Source organism: Meleagris gallopavo, chromosome 1 (assembly GCF_905368555.1).
Source record: "Meleagris gallopavo chromosome 1, MGAL_WU_HG_1.1, whole genome shotgun sequence".
In the NCBI taxonomy this organism is placed as follows: domain Eukaryota; kingdom Metazoa; phylum Chordata; class Aves; order Galliformes; family Phasianidae; genus Meleagris; species Meleagris gallopavo.
Genome location: NC_139404.1, coordinates 87,863,194 through 87,880,270, shown reverse-complemented (window position 1 = coordinate 87,880,270; position 17,077 = coordinate 87,863,194). Strand labels below are relative to the sequence as shown.

Here is a 17,077-nt window from a genome sequence, read left to right as displayed (position 1 = left end):
TGTCCTGTCACTGTTACCTGGGAGAAGAGGCCAACTCCCACCTCACCACAGCCTCCTTTCAGGCAGTTGTAGTGGCCAGTAAAGTCTCCCGAGTCTCCTTTTCTCCAGACTGAAAAATCACAGCTCCCTCAGCTAATCCCCATCAGACTTGTGCTCCAGACCCCTCATCAGCTTTGCTGCCCTTGTCTGGGCACACTTCAGGACCTTTCTTGTAGGGGGGGGACCAGTACTACTTTTGGAATGAGGATTACAATACTTAAAAAAAAGTAGATAATTGTATGAAATATAAATTCCATAAAATTTTCACACAAAGGGAAACTTCAACATTTCAATTTCCAAACCAGAGAAACTCATTGCCATGCAAAGTTTTCTATGGGAACAGATTTTTAAATCAGATCTTCTATGACTCTTCATGTTTTATTCTTCCAGGCCCTCCTAATCTGCTCAGCTTCTTAGGTCATCATACCTTTCAATAACAAACTCCAAGAATTCCTGTCCTGTTAGTATATTTGTGTTTAAAAAGCCATAATATTTCTAAAACTCTGTATGTGGCAAAACATGCATTTGTAACCCAATGGAGTTCAAATTTTCCTACATAGATACCAATGCTAAAATTAAAAACAACAATGCTGGTATCTACAGGCATATGTGAAACAGACCTAACCCCAGAAAGCCACAAATCTCTAGAGAACCCTTTGCATGGAATTTAATCCCCTCCAGAGACTGCTAGCTCTGAGAACTGACTGTAAAGCTTCAGCTGGCCAGGCTGAAATGTGAGTATCCTGCAGGTCTTGGAAAAACAAGCGGATGCTGAGGAAAGCATACAGGTTGAGATATGTATGAGGTAGGTGAGCCACAGGAACTTATTGAGTCTAAGAGCCTTTATTTTGCTTCAGTCCACTGAGCTGGTTTGTTGACTGCACTGATTTACAGTTAACTCTACAGTAAGCTGAATCAATTAGGAAAAGGTGCAGTTTTGTTTTTTTTTTTTTTAAACACAGGTGTAGCAATGACAAACCACTAGCGTGAGCAGAATTCCATCTGCAGAAAGGTGATTCACCGCATGCTGCTCTTTGCCCTTCGTAGAGTAACAGCACATCTAGTTTGCTTCTGTGCTTAACCAAGGGTGAAGATGCAAGTTCTCCAATGCTCTGGCATTGATTCTTATCACAAAGTTGCTCATTGTCTGTCAAAAAGTCACTTACTTGGAAACACGAAAGGCTTTGTGAAGACGTTTCACTTGGGATGTTTCTGCAGAGAACCAAAACACATATTACTTTGTAACTGGTACCTAAGGCAAGCATCTGAGGGATGGGACATCATCTTTGAACTTTATCTCTTCGCTCTATTCTCAAGTGTCTGCCATGGGGAGAAGGGAGAAAAAAAAAAACAAAGCAAAAAAACCTCTCAGAGAGGCAGAAAGAAGAACTTTGATGGAGTCTCCAGCCACACAGATAAAAAGTCAGTGTTCTAGTGGAAAGAAAAAAAAAAAGGCATCTTAATAAAACTGGAAAGGCTTTGTTTTTTAGCTAGTGCAGAATGAAAAGAAGCATTGAAGCCCCAGAGAATGGCCTCAGACACCAGCATCCTCCAGACAGTGCTACTTCAGCTCTCTGCTAGACTGTTAACAGAAGTGTGTTCAGAAGAATATGTGTAGGTACTATTCCTCATTCCAACACCATCTGAGGATAACAGAGGATAAAACTTACTACCTGTAAGGTACTACTTTCTTTCATACGAATCTTTGTGCTTTAGGAACATACACAGACCTCACAGCCCACCAGAGAAAAAAATAAGCCAGTGCAAAAACAGACCAGGGTCTGAAGTGAGAACTGGGGTAAGGATACGGAATGGATTTCCTCATTTCAACCTCATAGCTGTGAGTGGTAACACACTCTAAACAAGGCACAGTACATTAAAAGAACAGAGAATGTAAGACTTCCAGCTTCACTGTATAAATCACATCTTGGCACTAGAGTTAACCAAACCCATCATAAATGAGAAGGAACACCAACAAATGAAGATTGCAAATCTTGCTGCAGTTGATAAACCCTAATACAACCAGTTTGCATCCATTGCTAAATGCTGCTGAAGTAAGTTTCCCCTCTGTTGCACAGTAGGGCATTGGGAACCTGTGGTGAAGCTAACCATGCTGCCTGCTGCAGTGGTCCCCTTACACGTCACCACTGGAACCACATAGGGGAACTGCTAATATCTAAGGGCCAAAATCACAGCAGAAAGTAAGTTAGCAACTTCAGCTTCATCTAAAAAAACACAAGCAACCTGGTCCAACTCACATACATTTCACTGACACACTCCTGCTTCAGCCACCTGCTGCAGCCACAGCATAAGGGTGCAGGTATGTAACAAGGTAGCCTTATATGGCACAGTGGTCCCTGTGCCCCATCACTTCCTGATCTACTCCAGAGGATGATTACAGACCTCTGTCAGGTCACCCTGCCTCAGGGTGTCTCCTCCTAGGTCTGCTTGATTACAAGCTCACTGGTGCTTGGAAGAGGTGTTTGTAGAACAGGGATATACCTTTTCTACAACCATCCCATCTTTTCTTTCTGAACCCTTCAAAACAGAACCAAAATATAGAACCAACTCTTTGTCCTTTCATTTCCAGATTGGTCAGAAAATCTCATCTGAATTGTTTATAGGAATGATGTAGAGCTCAAACATCATGAAAAAGGAAATTGTACAAGGGGTCGAAAAAGTATTCATTTCTCTTTTTTCCTCAAAAGGAGTTGTGTGTCCCTGGCAGTAGCAGATTTACTAGTTTACCCCCTTCTCGCTGTAAGCACCATAGGTTCAGGTTCACAATACACAGGTCTGACATCCCTGGAAGCTTCTCTTTACCTTATATCACATTATCATCATGAAGCATGTGTCTAAACATTCCAGAATGAACTGAGTTAATGTCTGATGGCTTCTGAAAGTATTTCTAAACATACTCATAGAATTTAAAGCCAAGCACAGCATTCTGACCTTGTGATGCAAAAGCAAAATTAGCAATAACCATCATTCATGTGGTTTTCGAAGTCTTTTCTCCCCTTTCTGTAATTTCTCCCTTGCTATTCTGTTATTAGTAGCGATGCCTAGAGTTGATGCGTTGTCAGGTCATCACACCTACAGGCACAGCAGTATCTCCTTCACTCAGCATTAGGAATCAGATTCACACACCAAGTTTGAGCTAACTTTTCCATCGTCCCACACTGTCTCTTAAAATGCATCAAGGTGCTGCGACTAGAAAATAACCATGCCCTAAGAGCACAAAACTCTTCATGAGCTGGATTCTCGGCACTGCCCCGCCAAAAATTCTCTGAGCAGACAAGCACTCCATTCTTTATTGTTCCTCTACAACAACGAAGAAAACTGTTGAAATACATTTGAAAAGACTTCCATTAGAAAGCAAAACATAGACAGTATGTCTTGCTCTGCCCATATCCTCCCACTCCTCCCCCAACTTGTAGTCTTGTATTGGTCCTCAGTGGTAACAGTGCAAAAGAAGCTCTTGAAATTACATGCAACTGAGGCAAATTTGATTAAACTGTAAACACACTGTAGAGTTTGGCTATGACCACCCATTCTCCATAACAATAGCTCAGCAAAATTTCAGTCTTCCTTGCTGACAGCAAGACCTTATAATGGCTCTATGAAAAGCACTGGTTTCCATGCCACAGTAACTCACCACTTCAACTCCTCTTACATATCCTCTTCCTCCAACACAGTGCAGTGAGAACCAGGACCAAGATGACAAGTGAAAGAGTCACAGCAATAGCCAGACCCAAGAACCTGAATCCCTCTTCTGCAACAAACAACAAAATAAATAAATAAATGCAGAAAACAAGAAACAAAGCTAATTTATTCAAGAAAACAAGGAAAAAAAAAAGCCAAGAGAAATGCCTGTTCAATGACAACAGTTCTTTATTAAGATTTTGCAAAAGCTGTGGCTAAGCTATACACAAGCAGTAATTGCTTGGAAGAGAGTACGCATATCTTCAAAGATGAATATACTGCCCACTGCTTTCCAGAAAAGGCCAATATGATAGTTAGAATACATATACAAGTAGAATTTCAAGCCCTAAAACTTTAGAAAGTGTTCTTTTATTCATCCAGAATCTGAGGTTTTGTTAGTAAAATAAAAGATATTTCTTTCACCATGTCATGGTTTTATGGTTTTTTTGTTTTTGGTTCTCAGTATTCCACATCAAAACATCATGTAGTGTACTGGGAGTTAAAGTGTTAATGCTCCAATTCCAGGCATCTATCCCTATACATTACAGAAGTCATGGGATCTGGCCCTTCCGGGTGGGGCAGCCTCTTACTGCCTGGCAGTGGGTGCTGGAGGGTGCTTTCCTGGCCGTTCCAAGTTTTTCAGGTTTGAATCAGTCTCGGGAACTCTCTATTTTATTTGATTTATTAGTCTCAATTTCAATCAGATTGTATTATATTGTGTTATCTTGCATTCCGATATCGTAGTTAGTAAAATAAGTTTTCCTCCATAGATTGTTGCCGCTGTTTTTGTTTTCCTCCCTTCCTTCCCATTTTGTGGGGTGGGGAGGGAAGGGCAGGGGCCTACTGCCCCCTGTCACAGGCGTAAATTGATCTACTTAACTCCGTGACAGATTTTTGGTGGAGAATGCAGGCAATTCTGCTTTTTAGCTTTTAGAACGAATCTCTCTCTTTGCTCTTAGAGAGCTTCGTTAGGGAGCATTATCAACAGTTTAGGTTTCTGTGCTGGAAAACTTGACCTCGAAAGACTAGGCATGCTGCCAGCGTTCTGGGATATTTGTTAACTTTGAGCACTGCTTAGTCTTTTTTTTTTTTTTCCTCCTCTTTCCTCTTGTCAGTTTCAATTCATTAACCCCTTTTTAATAGACACCAGCAATGGACCCACTTTTCATCGTGAGGGTGTTGAGTAAAGGCTTAAAAGCTGTTATGTTACTCTCAACTTACTGGCAAATTATCAGTGTCATAATTACTTGTTGTGGAATTGTGTTCATATATAACTACCTAAGGGCATTAACAGAGACACCTGCATGGTACCTGTATGCAACGTGGTATAGTTTGAATTTTGACATTTACATCCCAGATGGAATGGCTAATGTTACGAACAGCACGATGTTCAGACCAGTCTCCAGGCTTTCTTAGCGGTTTGTCAGACAGTTTTCGAATCTCAAATTAATACTCACATTGGGGTATGTGCTTTTACTTTCCTGGATTGTATTTCTTTACAAAGGGAAGGAGTCTCCTCCAGAACCAAAGAACGCTGACTGGCAGGGAATATGGAGAGGTTTAGGAAAGATTTTAGAAGCAAGGGGACCCGTAATGTCATCGGATTTTACTCTTGAACACCTGTGGGATCCTGAGAAACTAAGTCAGTATTTGAGTCAGGGACATCACGGCTTACATAAATCTAAGGAGGTACAACTTATTTGGGGTTTGGCTTGTGCTTACCGCACCCTATATAATACTATTCTGGAGAGAGAGAGAGTTTCCAAGCTGAGGTTCAAGCCAAAATGGAGAATCTCCAAGTCAAATCTGATCAATTACAGGAGACATCAGTAACAATATCAGTTGCTCATGTGGAAGGCAAGAAATGGAAACGAGTGTCCACGCATCTAGAGTGGAAAAGAGAAGAAGCGGAGGAGGAGGTGGAGGAAGATCCAAGTGAGGGGCCCCTCCTCAGAATCACCATCACAAAAAGCAAAAGGAAAAACTAAGAGACATGCAGAAGAGAGTGATGATGAGGAAGTCTTTATTACTACTCGTCAGCCTCTGAAGATGACTGAAATCCAAGGCTCAAGAAAGGAGTTCACATGAGGCCTGAATGAAACTCTTGTTTCCTGGTTGCTTCATTGTTGGGACTGCGGGGCCAATAGTTTGTTTCTAGATGGTAATGAAGCTCACCAACTAAGAGCCAGTGCCAGAGACCAGGCTATTGACCAAGGAATTAGTTGATGTTTGGATGAGCTGTGAAATGGCTTGTAGATGGCTTGTAGCCTGTGATGAAAAGATGGGATGCACTTGAAAAGGGTATCCAGTATTTGAGGGAAATGCCATGGTGGAAATGCTGTTTGACCCTAACTTTGTTACTAACCACCCATGACAAGACCACGACCCTGAGAGAGTGAGGACGATGCCTGAGATATGGCAGAGACTCATAACAACAGCACCAGACAGATATGCCGCTACGCTAATGTCAGCTAATGACAGATACCGGGAACAAGAGAGAATACCCTTAGTTTTTGAATTGACTCTTACGCTCCAAAACTACGAGCAACAGCTACCCCCAACTCACATTTCCATTGCCGCCATCTCACAAATAACGGACCAACTGAATGAAATGCAGGAGCAAATGTCTCTACTGATTAATCGTGACAAACCTGTGGCAGTATCAGAAACGCTCAATGAAGATCAGGATAATCAAAAGAGTCTAATGAAGGAGTTGATCAAACTAACGCGAATCCAACTAATTAATGATGATGAACCTTCCTGCTCACGGGCACCATCAAAAATCTCAGCTATTAAAGGCAAACGCTTTCTGGCTCCAGTGAGGAACAATACATTGCGAATTGCCTTGTGGCGTTACCTACGTGACCATGGAGAAGATATGAGAAAGTGGCACGACCAAGCTACTCCTGTACTACAAGCACGGGTGAAAGAATTACAAAGCAGATCAACGACCAGTGGAGTTGCTCCAGTTATCACAGGCAATGAATAGAGGGGCCCTGCCCTCAGTCGGGGGGGAAAAAGGGATAATCGAGTATATTGGACTGTGTGGATTCGATGGCCTGGCACATCAGAACCACTGAAATATAAGGCACTGGTGGATACTAGTGCACAGTGCACTCTGATGCCCTCAAGTCATGAAGGACAGAATCAATCCATATATCTGGGGTGACTGGAGGCTCTCAAGAATTGACTGTGTTGGAGGCCGAGATAAGCCTCACTGGTAAGGACTGGAAAAACATCCTATTGTAACTGGCCCAGGGGCTCCATGTATACTAGGTATCAATTACCTCAGAAGGGGGCATTTCAAGGATCCTAAGGGGTATCGATGGGCCTTTGGGATAGCTGCCGTGGACACAGACAACATTAAGCAGCTGTCTGTTTTGCCTGGCCTATCAGAAAATCTGTCTGTTGTGGGGTTGCTGCAAGTAAAAGAGCAACAGATACCGATTGCCACAAGAACAGTACACAGACAGCAGTACCGCACCAACAGGGATTCCTTGCTCCCCATTCATAAGTTGATTCATCAACTAGAGGGTCAGGGGGTGATCAGCAAAACTCACTCACCCTTTAACAGCCCCATATGGCCAGTGGAGAATGGAGACTGACGGTAGACTACTGTGGCCTGAATGAAGTCACACCCCCACTGAGTGCTGATGTCACGGAGTTAAGTAGATCAATTTACGCCTGTGACAGGGGGCAGTAGGCCCCTGCCCTTCCCTCCCCACCCCACAAAATGGGAAGGAAGGGAGGAAAACAAAAACAGCGGCAACAATCTATGGAGGAAAACTTATTTTACTAACTACGATATCGGAATGCAAGATAACACAATATAATACAATCTGATTGAAATTGAGACTAATAAATCAAATAGTAGAGAGAGAGTTCCCGAGACCGATTCAAACCTGAAAAGCTTGGAACGGCCAGGAAAGCACCCTCCAGCACCCACTGCCAGGCAGTAAGAGACTGCCCCACCCGGAAGGGCCAGATCCCATGACTTCTGTAATGATAGGGATAGGTGCCTGGAATTGGAGCATTAACACTTCAACTCCCAGTACACTACATGATGTTTTGATGTGGAATACTGAGAACCAAAAACAAAACAACAACAAAAAAACCATAAAACCATGACACACCATAAAACATATAACATTGCTGCAAAGGATAAACTAACTTTCAGAAAAGAAGGCAGATGTGTTTTAATGCTTGTGAGAAGTTCTAAACAACATTCTAGTGTAAACGTCCCTCTTTAGTTAAGTATCAGCCGCATGATCTGATTTATATTAATCAAAATAACAACACATAGCCCAAATTCAGTGGTCAGTGATAACAGTGAGAAAACTTACTGAACTAAAAGCTTTTCAAATCAAGCTAAAAATATTAAGTCTTTTAAAACAGCTAGGTTGAGCTATTCTTTGAATATCTCCTTCTCTAAACTATGAAGGATTACTAAAGCAACAAGCTATTGCTAGGCTCTTCCACTCTCCTAGTGAGGAATAACAGCAATATCAGTTTCTTGCTTCCAGAGGTACAAATTTTTAAAAGGCCAAAACAAAATAATTGCATTCAAGACATGACAAAGAATTTATTAATGTTTTGCAATTAGAGTCATTCTGAATTAAGGAATTAATTTCCTTTTGAAATTTTAGAGAAGATTATAAGTCAGTCCTATGCTATTCTTTACTATTTTCCATATAACAATCATTTCTCTTACAAGCATTAATACAGAACTAACCCACAATCCAAGTCTGCCCTTCCTATTTTTCTAATTTCCAAAATAGAACAGTGATCTTCCCTTTGAGGCTCTGGATTTGGGCACAGATTTTAAACCACCTATGTTAGCGCGCCTCTGTGAAATGAGGCTGGCACTTCAGCTTTCCATGTTCCTACTTCTCACCCACAGAGCTGGAGCTGAAATTTTTCCAGCAGAACAAAATGTTGGAAGAATTAAACCAGTGCTATCAAGTATTCAGAAGTTATGCTGCTGCATTTAATATTGCCCTATAACATCATTATAAGCATCTTCAACTGATCGCCTACCTATCTGCCTGGGAATACCATTCCTCCTTGATCATTACTGCAATAATGCATGTCTTTTAGAAAAAATGCCAGAGAAGCTAAAACATAACACACAGGTTCTGTGAATGCAGTATCAACAAGATCTGTAATAAGTTTAACTGAAACATCTAGTTAATTGTTGCTAACAGAATTTGCTATTAATTTCAAAACTTCCATTTCAACGTCTATAAAGCCACCCACAGTGCAGAGTAGGGCTCCCTTCCTCCTCCTCTGGCACACAGTCATTTCACTCTCTCTTTCCCAGCAGACTCCTATCCAATCACACAAAGAGCAGAGGCTGAGGGAATGCTAACAAGGGCCTTATCTCAGTCACCTACTTTTTTTCATACTCATGGGCAACTCCATTTCTTCGTTTTCGTTGCTTACTCTGCAGATCAAGTCCTCCTTGCTGATGTTCTGAGAGTCAAAGACCTTCAGTTGACTGGTGATGGACACAACCCCATTATCATATATGAACTTCTCCTGTGTAGAAGTATAATTGAATACACTGTTCCAGCTGATGGTGGGCTCTGGTAGGCCAACAGCACTACAGGTGGCTATCAGATGACCTTCTGAAATGTTGTAATGGATAGATCCATTGAGACCTTCCAAGACACAAACAAGACAATCCATCACCACAAAGAGCACCTGGCCAGCAACAGTAATGGCAGATGAACCATTATCAAAGCTCACAGGATTCTCACACTGCCCCATGGCACAGCAACACTGTTAGGCCATCAACCCCAAGACTCAATGCTTCCCCTCTTACATTGAAGAGATATACCCCAAAAGTTTCATCTTACCTAAAAGTCCAGGTTTGGCAATGATTTGTTAAGAACAACTATTTTTTTTGTCCTTTCTGTTCTTCTGTCTGCTAATGCTCAGGGCAGCTCGCAGTGCTGCGGGGTGTAGCCAATACACAAAGGAAGCTGTAGCAGTGTTGGACTACACACATTCCAGATAGGACTGCTTAGGGCTTACAAAGATTCCATTTCTCCCTTTTTAAGCTGTTGCTCACAAAATAGCAAATAAGGACAGCCCAACACCAAAGCCACCATGACAGGCTTGAATACAACACCAAAAAGCCTTACTCACAGCAATAAAGCTCTACTTCTAAACCATTCCCCACTGAGGAATACTTCTACCACTCAGGTTTCTAAGTCTCTCAGGGAAGTGCTGTGGATGAGAAAAACCCCTCTCTTTCTGCTGGAGACATATCCTTGCAGAGAATCTCACCATAGACTTCAAGGCAAGAACGTCCCGAAAAGGAGCCTAACGGGAAGGTGTTGAACAAGCACAAGTAACACCCTGTGTCGTCTATTCTCACACTTGAGAAAGTGATGTTTGTGTTGTTGAGCATCAGGCTGGTGAAATTCATCCGGTCTTGGTAGGGCTTCTGAATCTTTAATCCTGATGACTTGCTGTATGTAGCTATGTTACTTTGTGATTTTACAGAGTCTTTCTGCCATGTCACTTGTACGACGTCCTCGGGCTCTGTCAGGGTACAACTGAAAGTCACGCTGTCGCCCACCTTCACCACTCTTTGCTCAGTCTGCGTAATCACTGCAGCAATATGAAATAGTGACATGAGCAAATATTACAAGCATGCAGAAGCCTGACATATTCTAAGTCTGGGATTACCCACAGAACTAACAATGGCATCAGCTAAAGCATTACTTCTACATGAGCTTCCTCCGCCCAGGATCATCCCAGATATCAAGTTAGTTTGATTTACACCAGATGAAGATATGGTGCATTCCAAGCTACATAAAAGACATATCTGTTTTTGTACCATCCCTGTATACTCCCACCTCAATTTTATTATACCAACTCATGCATTCCTAGTCTCAGTGGAGTCATGAACAATTTCTACTTCCTAAAAGCTAGAGGAAGATTGAATACACAAAGGAAGCACATGCAAGTCCATTCTCAGAGAACCGAAGGGTAAATCTAGCTAAAGGCAATTTCTAGACTACATAGCTTCAGAGTTTCTGGTGTATTTCAGAGAGACAGAAATAAATAAATTTGTAATTTGTTCCAGGGGAGAGGATCCAGTATGGGAAGCTCTGAACTCTAGTGAACAAAGGTTCTCAAACAACGCCATAGATATGGGATGCTGCATGTCCCAGTTTCCAAATGCTAATCCAGGAGACCTTGTGTCACACTTGCCAGCTCTGAGCCTACACCTCAGCTGTCTAATGTCTAATTAACAGGTGTCAAATGGCACCAGTGATCTGTATTTCATGTCTTTTTGCTCTTCACTCTGACTGGTGAAGGTTTAGGAGTCAGAAACCAGATCTCCAAACATCTGTAGGCAGATTTACAGAAATTCAACTTACCTTTTGCTTTTCCGAGCACAACACAAACCAGACTCAAAACCAGGGCTTGAAAAGTCATTTTGGAAGAGAGCATCTACTTTACCTGCAGAAAGGTCATGAGAGATGTATGACTTAATAATAGATCAGTTTATGGTGTGAATGATAACCATTGCTTTGTCATTTAAGGAAAACAAACTTACTAGGGTGAATGACAAGTTTTCCATCTCCTGTTGTGCAGTAGAGATAGAGCTGAAGTCGAGGTGCTAAAAATTATCAGGCAAAAGCTATGAAGGTTTTAGCTTTCTGGATTGTCCCTCAAAGGTCCACATTTATGGACAGAACTAAAAACAGCAGTTTTTTCTCTCATTTAGCATTTGCTCATGGATGGGCTGGTACATGTAAAACAAAATGTTTAAAGTGGACATGCTTCTGAAAGTCTGATGCTTGCAGCTCAGGGACTGACATGAGCAGCTAGAAGATTCACTGCATGTAGTTGTGTAGAAAGGTCTATTAAAAAAAAGAAAATCACTCATGACAGAAAGTAACCAGAAAAAGAAAGTTGGCATCTCCCTTCAGACCTTCCCAGGCAATGATTTTGCTCCACAACTACACACATAACCATGTTGTATCTATTAGCACATTAGCCATCCAAGCATGTTGTAGCACTGCACTGAGAGGAGAGCTGTGCAGTGTGCCCAGCAGTTTGACTAAAAGTGTAACAAACCAGTTGCCCTGGACAGCTCATGAGATCACAGCATACATTAACACCTTCAATTACATGAACTGGGGAACCCATGTGGCATATAATACCCTCCTACACACGAACATATTTCCAAGGTGGGAGAGAGGCAGAACCAAGGTTCCATTCCTGCTTTTCTTAGCAGGCAGCTTTTGACTTGTTCCTACTATTTCCATCAGGTAATACTGCCACAATACAACTGAACTGCAGATCTGCCTGAAACTGTAGCTGGTGTCATGCAAACATTATTTAAAAAAAAAAAAATCTCTGCAACAAGTATCATGTACATCTTTTTGCCAATGTCTGCAAGACTAGCTGATGCTTCTTAAGAGCGTCTTCTATCAAGAACACAAACAAGTTGCAACTTCTGTCAGATTTTAGTAACATGCAAGAAAAACAAAACAGAAACTGTAAAGCATTTCTATGTTATCATAGACATACTTGCTCTGTGCAAGCCTACTTTTGCATTTCAAACTCACTGTGTTAACAAACCAAGTTTTGGTCTGTAAGAATGTCTGAATAGCGATGTCAAGTTGCATAAAATCAAGAAATCAGAAACAAGACAACTGCATCAGCAGCAAGCTCAATAAATAACGCATTTGCCACGTGATAGAGCACACTCAGATACTTGAGCACCTCCCTAAGATGTTCAGAAATACCTAAAAATATGCAAAAAACAGCAAAGCAGAGAGAAAAATTTATAAAAATCACAGAATATCCTAAGTCAGAAGAAATTCATAACAATCAGTTCAAAGCAGGGCAGTCGGACTAGGTGGCTTTTAAAAGTCCCTTCCAACTCTAAGGATTCTATGATCAATGAATTGTGCTCCCAGCTCCACACAGGAGGCACTTAAAAATCAGATTCTGTGTCTGAGAGCAGTGCCCAAACACTCCTTGAACTCCAGCAGCCTGGGGCCTTACCCACAGCCCCGGACAGCTTGTGCCATGCCCACCACCCTCCGGTGCAGACCCTGTCCCTAACCCCCAGCTGCCCCTCCCCTGACACAGCTCCATGCCATTCCTTCGGGCCCTGTCGCTGCGAGTTACAGAAGCATTTACAAGCACAGAAAGAAATGCTGCGCCCGCAGGAAAGCACCTTTCCACTAAGTCACCTATCTATCGCTTCGCTTCGATACCTGGTAAAATTACTAACATGCCATGGCTCGTATCCAGCATAACCACAAGATGCACAATGAGGAACCAGCATACTGCACAGCTCTTCTTGGTCACGAAAAGTCCCCTTCAGTCACACGTCCATCCGAGCATGTGAGGCAGCGCAAGCAGAGAGCAAGTCTTTCTTTGACCCAACTACATCCACCTGCACCTCTTCCCCCACAGCAACATTACTAACAGCCCCTCTGTCGTCGCTGTACCGCTGTCGGTCCCGCACTTTTAATACCCTTTCCCAACCAACTTTTAACAACTATTCAGCTTTCAGCCCACGAGCTGCATAACTGATTCGACACTATTCCCACGCTCTTAGCAACACCCGGGTGCCATACCGGTCCTCAAAAGTGCAAGCGGGAGCATTCCGATCTCTCAGCTCCACCTGCGATCACGCACTCACATTCCACATCACCCCCACCTCCCCGAACCCCGCTCCATACCCCGCTGCGGAGCCTCCCTCCCCGGCACCCTCACCCGTCCCCGTTCCTCGCACACAGCCGCAGGAGAGCGGCGGCTACTCACTGCGAGTGTCCGCGGGCAGGGAGCGCACTGGCCCCGCTGCACGGGCAAGGCGGGAAGGAGGCAGCAGGGCGGCAGCTCCCGCCCACGGCTATGCTGCGTCCGGCTGCACAGCAGAGCCTCTTCCTCTGGATCGCGTGGATCGTATGCTAGCGCAAATCGCTTCTTGCTCAAAGCGCAATTCCTACGGATTTCAAGCGTGATTTCAAGTTGATTTTGATACCCAGCATCTTCTGGGTACTTCCTTGGTGGTGATTAGAAGCTCACATCTGGATGTGTCTCTGTACCGTTGGAAGTGGGCTTTTGTCACTGCTGTTATCACCCTGTCGGTTAATAGGAGTGGTAAAAACGTAACAATCAAAAAGGTCAAAGCAATGGAATACTGATACAGGAAGCATAATGACAAAGAGACTAATGTGATAGAAGGGTGTTACAAAGGGAAAGTAAAGTACCCACTCACCTCCAAAGAGTTAAGCTTGCAGGGAAAACACACAAAGGAGGGGTCACCAACCAGAGATTCTTCCCCCAGTGGCAGTCAGCCCTTAAATGGGGTCTAACAGAGGTGCAGCCAGGCTCCTTCCAGTCACACAGCTGAATTGTCTTCACCTGTGCTCCCAGGCTGACCGAATCCTTTCTCCAGGTGCTCAATCAGTGGTTCAGGCTGAGTCTCAACAGCTCCCATACACACAAAAGCCACTCTCGATGGCTTCCTGCTGTTAGACTGGAGCACTTACTTTCCCCTAGTGGATCTCTGTCCCAGCCTTGTCTGAAATAACTCATTTCTCAATTTGATCAGTTAGAAACAGCATCCCTTGTCACCACCTGTGTCTGCTGTTTGCTGCTTCTTCTGTTGCTTTCACGCTCACCAAGCTCACACCTCTGTTGCTTTCACACCTATGTTGACAGGTCATTCATAGTAATTTACATATTTCTGTTAGAAGAATCTAGAAGGCTTCTTATTTTAAAACATCGCTGTTCGTGGGAAAAACACTGATTCTGACACAGTTTCACCCCTCTGCCAAAATATCTTTGTGAAGCTGCCTTCATCAGACTATCAGAGTGGTCATCAACCCAGCTAAAATTGAGCCCCATCCTTTTTTAAGACACAGATAAACGTGGGCAGACAATGTTCCTCCAGCAGAATGCAGCTATTAAAATAGCTCCACCACCGTGCTGGATTTATTGGAGTCCACGCTTTTCCATTAAAAGATCAAAGCTCAGGGTCTGCCACCAGCTTTCTTCAACATTTTCTTCCATCCCCAATGGGAAGGGCTTGAATTGCTCAGATTTCCTTCCATCATAGAATTTCCAAGGTTGGGAAAGATCTCTGAGATCATCTAGTCCAACCATCTACCTACCACTACTATTTCCCCACTAACCCGTGGCCCTTAGAATCACATCTAAATGTTTCTTAACACCTCCAGGGACAGTGAGTCCACCACCTCCCTGTTCAGCCTGTGCCAGCCTGACCACTCTTTTGAAGAAGAAATTTTTCCTAACATCCCACCTGAACCTTCTCTGGCACCACTTGAGGCCATTCCTTGTCAGTCTTCCCACCCTTCCCCCCCCCCCCTTTTTTTTTTTTCGGGTAGTGAATGAGTGATTTCCAAATCAAGCTTGGGCTCCAGCAACTATTCTGCTGCCTGTTGCTTGAGCCCAATGTCCCTGTATTCTTCACACAGTTTCTTCTTTTCCCCAGGGAGGTAGTTGAGTCACCATCCCCGTATGTGTTTAAAAACCACTTGGATGTGGTGCTCAGGGACATGATGTAGTGGAGGGTTGTTAGAGTTAGGGTAATATGGTTAGGTTGTGGTTGGACTCAATGATCTGTAAGGTCTTTTCCAACCTGAGCGATTCTATGATTCTATGATCCTTATGAGAAAACTATGTATGTGGATCTTCTGCACTTACTACCTTCACAACTGAGGGGATTTCAGAAGGGACTTCAGAGAACTGTGGACTGTACAGCTTAAAACAAGTTTATCCAGAAGTGCTTTGTGCCAACAAAGCAGCAGAAGTAGGGAAGTCCCAAGGACATCTTTCTGCCCTTCATGAAGATAAAGGGGACATTCAAGGGACTTGAATATTTTTTGTTAGGTCATTCATTAGATCATCCATCAACTCATATCTTCTGAGTGGAATAATTTTCTATTTGTCTACATTTTTCTGTTCCCTCAATGGGCTGACGGAACGAAGAGAAGGAAGAAGAAAATGATGAAAGGGTCTGGAAAGTAAAAGAGCTGCTTCTCTGGAAGAGAGGGCAAAAACCAGAGCTGAGCAAGGAGAAGGTAGTTCTGAAGTAGTAGGTAAAAAGCAAAGGTAACCTCAGGGTAGATGGAGGCAAATGGAAAGTACTCTAAGCAGTCCAGCAACTTCAGAAAATAGAAAGTTTTCATATTCATCATGGAACAAGAAGACACAAGTCTCTTTCAGCTCTGTTCTGTGCTGTCATTTCAACTGTTTCTTTTTGCATCCCAGCTCAGTTTAGCAATCTCTGTTGCCCTTCCCAAAGCAAGTGGTAGCTGAGCCAACACCAGTGCTTCAATGTGATAAAGCCTTAGAACTTAATGAGAACAAAGGTGGTGAAGTCTCTTGCCCTAAAATCTAGAGAGTTATTTGTGCTGTTCCTTTTATTTTTTTCACCTGCATTGCTACCTGTATGCTGGTGAAAAAGATCTGATCTCTCCTGTCATGAATAAGTTCTAGTCTTTAGTCTTTCCTTTGCCTTCTCAGTGGATGCTCTGCTGTGAATGCTTTTCTTGGTTCTTACCTTGATTTCTAGGCTAATGACCTCCTCTAAAAGTAACTGTTTGTGCCAAAAACAGTGAAACTTTTACAGGTTTGAGAAAGAAATATACGCTACAGCTGATTCATGCTGCTGTCATTTTCAGGAAGAGAAAATAGACGGTTAGACTAAGGCTAGTGTTAGTGATAGAGATTTCAGTTATGGGAAAAGCACTGAATTGATATGAAATATGAGCACAGCTCATATCAGCTGCTGGAGGTCATATCAAGACTATTGGGCTGCCGATTAGCATTCCTCTGGCTCTGCTTCTGTGAATTCACATATACTTCTTCAATATCAAATTCAAGTAACACTACCAAAACTCACAAATACTTGGATACCTTTATATGGAGGTCCAGCTTGTCTAAGAGCACCTATCGCCTGTTAACACAGAATCATAAAGGTTGGAAAAGACCGCTAACATCATCTAGTCTAACCACCAACCATTGCCATGCTCACTAACCATGTTCCTCAGCACCACATCCACACGGCTCTTGAACACCTCCAAGGACAGTGACTCCACCACCTCTCTGGGCAGCCTGTGTGCATCACTCTTTTGGAGTATTTTGCAATATCCAACCTGAACTCTCCCCCGTGGTGCAACTTGAGGCCATTATCTCTTGTCCTATTGTTGTTACCTGAGAGAAGAGGCTGACATGCACCTCTCCACAACCTCCTTTCAGATTAATTGTAGGGAGCGATGAGGTCTTCTCCAGACTGAACAATCGTCCCATAAGATTTGTGCTCCAGACC

The 17,077-nt window shown here is 43.0% G+C and overlaps 1 protein-coding gene across 10 annotated transcripts in view; it reads right to left on the bottom strand.

The window, feature by feature from the left end:
- LOC100547818 (OX-2 membrane glycoprotein-like) overlaps window positions 1–14,510 on the bottom strand; it is a 45,231-nt gene extending 30,721 nt beyond the window's left edge. For 2 of the 10 annotated variants that reach the window (XR_014887353.1, XR_014887354.1), the window contains exons 1-6: window positions 14,000–14,462; window positions 13,543–13,862; window positions 11,136–11,217; window positions 10,033–10,359; window positions 9,135–9,401; window positions 3,695–3,811 (exon numbers count right to left, since the gene is read on the bottom strand). Coding sequence is in view for 4 of the 10 variants with exons in the window: in XM_085239728.1 (XP_085095854.1) it covers window positions 3,699–3,811; window positions 9,135–9,401; window positions 10,033–10,359; window positions 11,136–11,208 (780 nt within the window). In the remaining 6 variants the exon portion in view is untranslated. Of the gene's footprint in view, window positions 1–1,205; window positions 1,360–3,694; window positions 3,812–9,130; window positions 9,402–10,032; window positions 10,360–11,135; window positions 11,218–11,314; window positions 11,378–13,494; window positions 13,514–13,542; window positions 13,863–13,999 lie in introns of those variants that run through there. The other 8 variants (XR_014887361.1, XR_014887360.1, XR_014887358.1 and 5 more) reach the window with 8 other exon arrangements.
- Window positions 14,511–17,077: the final 2,567 nt, after the last annotated feature.